This window comes from Danio aesculapii, chromosome 24 (assembly GCF_903798145.1).
Source record: "Danio aesculapii chromosome 24, fDanAes4.1, whole genome shotgun sequence".
NCBI lineage: Eukaryota > Metazoa > Chordata > Actinopteri > Cypriniformes > Danionidae > Danio > Danio aesculapii.
Genome location: NC_079458.1, coordinates 2,622,317 through 2,631,964, shown reverse-complemented (window position 1 = coordinate 2,631,964; position 9,648 = coordinate 2,622,317). Strand labels below are relative to the sequence as shown.

General features: G+C 33.2%; 1 protein-coding gene across 1 annotated transcript in view; it reads right to left on the bottom strand.

The window, feature by feature from the left end:
- Window positions 1-1,404: 1,404 nt before the first annotated feature.
- gfod1 (glucose-fructose oxidoreductase domain containing 1) overlaps window positions 1,405-9,648 on the bottom strand; it is a 38,006-nt gene continuing 29,762 nt past the window's right edge. The window contains exons 2-3 of the mRNA XM_056451194.1: window positions 6,047-6,741; window positions 1,405-4,426 (exon numbers count right to left, since the gene is read on the bottom strand). Of these exons, the coding sequence (XP_056307169.1) occupies window positions 4,199-4,426; window positions 6,047-6,741 (923 nt within the window). The 3' untranslated portion in view covers window positions 1,405-4,198. The remainder of the gene's footprint in view (window positions 4,427-6,046; window positions 6,742-9,648) is intronic.

Here is a 9,648-nt window from a genome sequence, read left to right as displayed (position 1 = left end):
TATGTACTTTTGTAAAAACAATTAAGTTCATTTATTTGATTTGGGTTGGGTTAATTATGTTACACTACCAGTGAAATGTTTGGAATATTATTATTATTATTTTAAAAATTATAATTACAATAAACTGGAAAAAACCCTGAAATATTAAAATATTATTACTAATTTACTATTACTATTATTACTAATCCAGATTTATTCATGTGATTTAAATCTGAATTGACATCATCATTACAGTGTCACATGACCCTTTAAATATTCTGATTTCATTGATCAGTTATTAGCAATCATTTTTTAAAGATAAAAGACTTTTCAAAAACATTTAATAATCCCTATTATTCCAGGCTTTTGACTGGAAGCGTTCAATATATTTTCAGCATTTATTTCTTACTATTACTGGCAATCTTAAATATTATTACAATTTATTTAATCTTAATTTATTGATATGATTTAAATCTGAATTAACATCATCATTACTCTTCAGTGTCAAGTAATCCTTCAGAAATAATCGGAATATTCTAATTTCATCGATCAGTTATTATTAATAATTTTTAAAAGATAAAAGTCTCATTTCAAAAACATTTAATAATCCTAATTATTCAAAACGTTTGAAAGGAAGCGCATAATATTATTATTTCAGCATTTCATTTGATCATTATTAACAATTACAATGGTAAAAATCCTAAATTATTCATGTGATTCAAAGCTGAATTTACATCATCGTTATCCATCAATATCACAAGATCCTTCAGAAATCATTTAAATATTCTAATTTACTTGATCAGTTATTATTGATCAGTTATTATTGATCAGTTATTATTGATGAACTGTTTAATATCTTTTCAGCATTTCATTTAATTATTATTAACAATTTTGAAAAGATAAAAGTCTTATTTTAAAAACATTTAATAATCCTAATTATTACAAACCTTTGAAAGGGAGTGTATGAAACCTTCTAAGCATTTCATTTTAGTATTATTAATATTTTTGAAAAAGATAAAAATACATCTTTCAAAAACTGGAAGGGTTTAATATTTCAGCATTTCATTTAATTATTATTAACAATTTTGAAAAGACAAAAGTCTAATTTTAAAAACATTTAATAATATTAATTATTACAAACGTTTTACAGGTCATGTATAATACTTTTCAGCATTTTATTTTAGTATTATGAACCATTTTTAAGGTGTATAATATTATTTCAGCACTTCATTTTATTATTATAGACAATTTAAAAATATTAAAGACTCATTTCAAAAACATTTAATAATATGAATTATTAGAAACATTGATAAGGAAGTGTTTGATATTATTTCATCACTTAATATTACTATTATTAATGATCTTTAAAAGATTAAAGACTCAGATTTAAAAGCATTTAAAAACATGCATTAATCCAAACCTTGTTTTAACTGGAAGTGTATGTTATTATTTCAGCATTTAATATTACAGGTCAATTCTGAGTCATCACATGATGTCTAAATCAGATCCTAAAAGAATAATCAAGCTTATTTAATCCAGTTGAGAACCACTGATAATTAAATCCACATTCTCCTAAAAACTGGGTTTACAGTTCACAATCTTTCAGGATAAAAACTGACTGTAAAGCCAAGATACAAGCCTGAAACGCACACAAACACTGGGATTATAAATACACACACACACACGTCTGATCATCTGATATTGATGAGTTTTGTCCAGATCTACCTCATAATACACACCTAAACGCTGCAGTTTGTTGAGTGTTGATTTCATGCATTTGCAGTCCATATTAAATGCTCTGACAGCAGCATGCAGACAGTCTGAATTTCACATACATTAATGGACAACGTTTTAAAAAGCCGCACTAACCCGAGTAAATACAAACACGTCGCAGAAACAAAGGCATTTCAGCAAAGCGTGGCATCGTCCTTTGATTCTTCTGACTGTATTGCATGCTTGACTGTAAACGTCCCATAATGAATACAGTCAAGCGCACTCAAGTTCAGCTCAATGCATGAGGCACGTTTGCGTTGGATGAACTCAAATTTGCACATTACTAATGTTCAGTATTTCTCCAAATGAGCGGTTCACAGCAACATGAATGATCGGCACAAGAATTCAGCTCAATTTAATGCACTTTGTCTATGCATAAAAACAAAAGGCTTAATAATAAAAAGTCAATTATTAAGGAGTCTTTGATTATTAAAAATAAAAGTGTAAAAAGGCAGCATTTATTTGCTTTTTCACTGCAACTTTTGATCAATTCATTCATTCTTACATAATTTAGAGATTCATTTCTCTAAATACAATACAATACTCATATACAAGTAATGTATATGTAGATTTCTCATATTATTTCAGTTTATTTCAATGTTGATTTCATTTCAGTTCTTCTCTTCAGAAAATTAACCATGGTTTTATTATAGTAAAAGTGTAGTAACCGTGTTTTGAGTGTGTGTGTGTGTAATGTAGGCATGGGATGATAACCAGTTTCAGAGTTTACCGCAGTTTGGAAAAGTCAAGGTTTTAAAACCACAAAGATTTTCAGCTGTACCATTCCTGCAATATATGCAGGGTGCGAATTACAGGGGGATTTGGGGGGGATTGACCCCCCCTAATTAACGCTTGATCCCCCTGAAGGACATCAAAACAACATGTATAGGGGGGGTCAGCTCTTTAATACTGAGGAAAACATTGCTCTGCTTTGTATTTTAAATAATAATGTTAATAATTAAAATTGTTTAAAAAATCTAATTAATATAAATATACATTTGACCACCCCTATAACGGTTCATACCACTGTGATTGCATTATTGCGTCAATCAGTCTATGAGAAAAACTCTGAAGTCAGCAGACCTAGAGCAGCGATAGACAACGTAACTTGTCTACGTTTTCCTGTAAAATAGCTGTTTGTTTCTACATATAACCTAAAGTAAAGTCAAATCAGATGCATAATTTGACTTCCAGTAACTTCAGAAGTGGCTAATCAGATACTGTATAGGTCAGAACACACACATGAAGACAGCAGAAGTCAATGATTTAGTTTATTTAGCCTGACGTGTTCTACTGTTATAAAGTATTATAAATGTATTATAAAATAAAATGTATTTTGTTAAATGGGGAAAGAGTTTTGTAACTCAGACATTTAAAAAGAAGATATTTTAGAGCAGTGATCACAATACTGTGAATCTGATATTTTTATCCAGGTTATCATACTGTCAGAATCTTATACTGGCCCATGCCTACTGCAATGATCACCATTCACTGTAATGCTGGGTTCCACACAATTCCTCCATGTTGTCTAAACACAAACAGATTAATTTAACTTAATTGATTTACGTTTAATTCATTTAAATTTGTAAAAACAATTAAGTTATCCTAAAAAACGCTCAAGAATTGTGTTGATTCAGCTCATTTTTAATAAGTTGCATGAACAAGCAGTAAAAATTATTTAGAAACAAGAGTTACTATAGCAAAACCATGGTGAATTTGTTGTTTCCTTGGTTTAACATGGTTTATTTGCAGTAAAGTTATTTTCATGATGAGGGTTTAATTGATTTGGTGTGTTGGGATAACACAAAACATGAAGCAAATATAACATGATACTACCTATTAAATAAAGATGACTGAAGTTTATACTATTGCATTTTTTAAACTTCTAAATCTCATGTTTAATTCAACGTTACTTGTCATTTCTTAATCATTTCTGGGTTAAAACTATTTTATATATATATATATATATTTCTTCCAGTGTAAACAAAACTGCCACATTTATTTAATGCACTTTTAAACAGATGCTCATGTTTTCTAATTGCATTTTCCCATGCACATTCACCTACAAGCTTCAAATCTGACATCTAAACCGAAATCTAGAATTGATCTGATATGATTAATAAGCAGTGGGTGAAAAAAATTCTGTTGCATGAGTTGTGGCCTAAATAATTACCAAAATTAATTCAGCAAATTTTTAAAATGCTTGCAATTCACTCTTTTTAACAGCAGATGGCGCTTTAGACTTACCAAAAAACCCACTAGAGTGCCATCTGTGAGAGTTCTCATCTTTCCAGTTTGATGCGTAACCGATGCATTAAAAGCTGTGCATGTTTATTGCACTAAATATTCATGTTGTTGTGAACACGTTTGCCTCCAGCGAATCGATTTCAAGAAAACACGTAACCTCTTTTCCAGTTGTGCCCATGCATTAGCGGTTGCACTGGCATTAGCAGTACAGAGACATCCGACTGCGCCGCATGGCCTCGCTGATCAGATACGCTGGACTAACTTCCGGCTCCTCCGTCATGACCTCGATATTCTGCCATTCCCCACACTGATTGGACTTCTTAATTGTATCGACGACACAAAGCGCATATAGACAGTCCTCAAATGTCGCAGCCATCGTGAGCGGCCGTCCATCCCACGTGCGCCTGTCGTCCTGATCCTGAAACGCCTGTCGGTAGACATATGACAATATTCAATGATTCAATATATGGTGATAACGAACATGATACTGATATCATGATCACTTTAAAATAATTATGTGTTATTTAAACTTTGAGTGCTTTTAAAGGATATTCAGACTGTATTTGCGGTGGTTTTTCATAACAAATACTTTCGCCTGTTCATTCATTATATAGCTATTATACAATAAAACACTGCTGTCTGGAATACTCGCTTCTGATTGGTCAGTTGCTACATTCCCAGGCATGTTATTCTCCGATTAGCTGTTTTAGCTTTGTGTGTTTGACTGTTTGGCGCCATCTTGTGTCTGAATAATGCGCAGGTTAGTTTATACTCCATCAGCTGTTTTTATTTCTGTCAGCTTTGTGTGTTTGACTGTTTAGCGCCCTCTTGTGTCTGAATAATGCGCAGGTTAGTGTATACTTCATCAGCTGTTTTAGTGTCTGTCAGCTTTGTGTTTTTGACTGTTTGGCACCATCTTGTGTCTGAATAATGCGCAGGTTAGTGTATACTCCATCAGCTGTTTTAGTGTCTGTCAGCTTTGTGTTTTTGACTGTTTAGCGCCCTCTTGTGTCTGAATAATGCGCAGGTTAGTGTATACTCCATCAGCTGTTTTAGTGTCTGTCAGCTTTGTGTTTTTGACTGTTTGGCACCATCTTGTGTCTGAATAATGTGCAGGTTAGTGTATACTTCATCAGCTGTTTTAGTGTCTGTCAGCTTTGTGTTTTTGACTGTTTGGCGCCATCTTGTGTCTAAATAATGCGCAGGTTGGTGTATACTCCATCAGCTGTTTTAGTTTCTGTCAGCTTTGTGTTTTTGACTGTTTGGCGCCATCTTGTCTAAATAATGCGCAGGTTGGTGTATACTCCATCAGCTGTTTTAGTTTCTGTCAGCTTTGTGTTTTTGGCGCCCTCTTGTCTCTGAATAATGTGCAGGTTAGTGTATTTCTGTCAGCTTTGTTCAATTAAATAAGTGTAATAAGTGAGATAAAGCACATCCAAGATAGATAGAAATAAAGCCTTTCCGTTTAATAAAGAATAAAAATTATTTAATACAATAACACACTAGGTATTTTGTCCTTATGGACCCTTTCTAGACCAATATCACGTGTTTAACGGTCATCAGCATCTTAAATACGTGAAAGTTTTTAATATTTATATATATTTTTTTAAATGTACAAACATTTAAATGTATTTATCTATGTATTATAACATCTTTCAATCAAATTACAAAAAACAAATGACCGCTTGTGCAAAGTGTTTGTAATGCAGTATGGGTGCAGGACAGTAAATCTGATTATTCTCTCTTCTGGCTGCCATTATCATTCTCAAGCTATTGTTTTCCTTTTGTCTTGATAACACCATTATGGAGTTTTTCTATTATTTTTTACAGCAACTAGGATTGTAAATTTATGATTTGTTGTACTCTGCCATTTACAAGTTTACTCAACTATGACGACTTACACTACTGAGAAACCCGGAAATGTGAAAAGGGTCCATTATACCTGTTAAAATAAACTTGTTTGCAGCTTATGTCAATATCGCGATAAAACCGTATATCGTGATAAACGCTTCCGAACAAGAAAATGTTAATATCGTCATACACCTACCTGTCGAACAGCCTGAACCATGCAGATTGTACCAGTGAGATATGGAGACGGGATATCCCGAAACGCCTTATCAGGCAAAGACGCGTTCCCGATAGCAGTTTTATCTTTCAATAGTAGCTCCTGTCCACAATCTCCGTCGTTTTTTTGCCCGTATAAATCCGTCCCGCAAACTTTTAACCTTCCAGCAGTTCCGACGACCACGACTTCCTGTCGAAATTCACCAGGAACGTTAAAATTGAGTGTCACCGTGCAGCAAGCACCTCCTTCTAACACCATCTGAAATGTGCAAAAGTCGTCACTCGTGATTTGCCGAATTCCTCGGATGTGGTCGGTCTGCTTGACAAATGTTTTAAGGAATCCGTGCACTTTCGCCGCGCGTCTCCCAGTCAGAAAAGTGAGTAAATCGATGATGTAGCTGCCGACCGAATGCAGTCCTCCGCCGCCCATCAGGTCGTCGCAGCTCCAGTTGTATTTTTTTCCTAAAAGGCTCCCGCTGTGAACTTGAGCCTCGCAGACCATGAGTTCGCCAATATAACCCTCCTCCAGCAGCTCTTTCATGCGCACGAATGCTGGCAGGAATCGCAACACGTTTCCCATGATGCTCAGCAGTTTGGGGTAGTACTGCGCCGCTGACATCATACGGAAGGCGTCCAGCGGTGTCGCTGTTCGATCGCAGATTACATTCTTGCCAATTCCTGAAACAAATAAAAATGGGAGAGGGTTAGACGTGTGTAGAGGATGTCAAAATAAAAGTAATCTAAAAATATAGATTTTATTAAAAATTTATAATTTGTACAAAGATATTTGTGCATGTGACAAATTGAAGATTACTGACATACGGTTTACTAGAAAATATAATTTAACCTTCAAATTTGGCTCCATCTTGTGTCTGAATAATGCGCAGGTTAGTGTATCCTCCATCAGCTGTTTTAGTGTCTGTCAGCTTTGTGTTTTTGACTGTTTGTCTCCATCTTGTGTCTGAATAATGTGCAGGTTAGTGTATACTCCATCAGCTGTTTTAGTTTTTGTCAGCTTTATGTTTTTGACTGTTTGTCTCCATCTTGTGTCTGAATAATGTGCAGGTTAGTGTATACTCCATCAGCTGTTTTAGTGTCTGTCAGCTTTATGTTTTTGACTGTTTGTCTCCATCTTGTGTCTGAATAATGTGCAGGTTAGTGTATACTCCATCAGCTGTTTTAGTGTCTGTCAGCTTTGTGTTTTTAACTGTTTGGCGCCATCTTGTGTCTGAATAATGCGCAGGTTAGTGTATACTTCGTGTTTAATTAAAGAATTAATAAACTATTATGACTCAGAACAATGTTTTGTGTCTAATTTATATGTTTTGTGGCTTATTATAATAATGAGAGAGGGTTAGACATGTAGAGGGTGTCAAAATAAAAGTAATCTAAAAATTTGTTAAGCAGTTGGTAATTTGTACAGATATTTGTGGATGTGAAAGATTAATGACATATGGTTTACTAGATTAAATATGATTTAACCTTAACATTTTCATTAATTCAATGTGCTACTTGTAATTTTTGTTGTAAGTCACAATATTAAAGGAATAGTTCATCTAAAAATGTAAATTCTGTCATCATTTACTCACTTATTAGTTTTTTAGATATTTTGAAAAACGTTTGTAACCTGTAATCATTGACTTCCTAGTATTTGTCAATGATTACAGGTTTTCAGCTTTCTTCAGAATATTTTCTTGTGTGTTTAACAGAATAAAAAACTCATATGTTTGGGGCCACTTAAGGGTGAGTAAATAGTGAGTAAATCTTCATTTTTGGGTGAACTATCCATTTAAAGAGCTGCCTTTACAGGTTTCTTTTCATCGCAGTACCTTTAAATGTCACTAGATGACAACTTTTCCCAAAAATAAACTCTAAAAAGAGTTCCAAAACATGTTTTGATGTTCAAATCTTGATTTATTTACTTATTTATTATTTATTTTGTAGAGGATGTCAAAATAAAAGTAAATAATATGTATTTCTGTAGAAAGACATTCAAATGAAAATGCTGTAAAAATAATTATTAGATGTTGAAGACTGAAGACTACTTATGTATGGTTTACTAGAGTACATTATTTAAGCTTTAAATTTCTCTTGTTTAATTTGATGCACTACAAAATAATTTAAGTAAACCTAAATGTTATCTCATTGAGTTTAAAGGAGGAGATTCTTTTATTTGTAGTGATGAGACAATTTTAAAGAGCTGCATTTACAGGTTTCTGTTCACTGCAGTACCTCTAAATTTCAGCAGATGGCAACCTTTCCCAAACATAAATATTAATAAGATTTCCGTACAAATAGAAGCGTTTTTATTACCTAGATAAATGTAAAATCTTGATTTGTTACATTTTTAATGATTATTTCTATAGTAGAGAATGTCAAAATAAGTCACCTGAAGTTAATAAAATTAATTTCTGCACAGACAGAAAAATAAAGCGTGCAGTGAAAATTTCTTTATTTTGATCTGGATGATTGAAGATTACTGATAGTTTATAGTACTACTAGATTATACTACAGTATAAACATAAAATAGCATGCATAACCTGTAATTCCCAGTAGATGGCAGCCTTTCCCACATATAATAATGCTTAATAGTGAATTAATAATGCTTCCTTTCAATAAAATTAAATAATAATAAATTAAACAACTATTCCTCGTAATGAGAGTTTGAGTATTTAGAATTTTATTTGTCTGATTTATTCACACATTTATTTAATTCTTAACGTTTAAACTCATCAACTGTAGTTGGTAAATTATTAGTTTTAAAACAGTGACACATTAATGTTAAGTATTTTGATGATTCTCAAAGGGCTGTTTTCTATGTGAATATATTTTCAAATGTAATGTTTCCTTTCTGAAGAACTGTTGTCTAAAAAAACCCTGTTTTCATTTAGTTTAGTTCTGATGTTATAAATGTATTCTATGTGGACCAAATTTCAAAAGCAAATCAAACTAGGACTTTTACTTTTGAACACATTAATGTTTCTGCACATGCATTATGCATTCAATCCTGGAAATAAAACAATGTTTAAAGCGTCTATTGCAGTCATGCTTTAGCAGAATTTTTATGTTCTGGACTTGATGTAATATTACATTATCATCATCATCATCATCATCATCATCATCTAATAAAAAATGCATAAGATAATGACCGTGTCCACCACAGAAACATTAATAAGTTCAATGAAACAGAACATTTTTTTTTTCCTGAGGCTTTCTGCACGAGCGAGCAGGCTAATCTCCCATCAGCTCTCAGAGTCAGAAAATTAATCCAGCTGACCCATTTCTACAAATACAGAGAGAGAGAGAGCAGAAATTAAGCCTGTGTTGACAGCCGTCATGATTTACTAACGCTCACCAAGTCAACATGAAATAAAAATAAAGTAATAAAACAACACATTGTTCGTAATCCTCCACTGAAATAACTTCAGCTTTCAGGTGATGTCATCAGGAACTCTTACTTAAGCCCCACCCCTCAACCTGACTCTGCTATATACAGTAAGACAGAGTGGAGAAAGTGAGATATGGATGGATGGATGTCGATAGATAGACAGACAGGCAGGCAGACAGACAGGCAGACAGACAGGC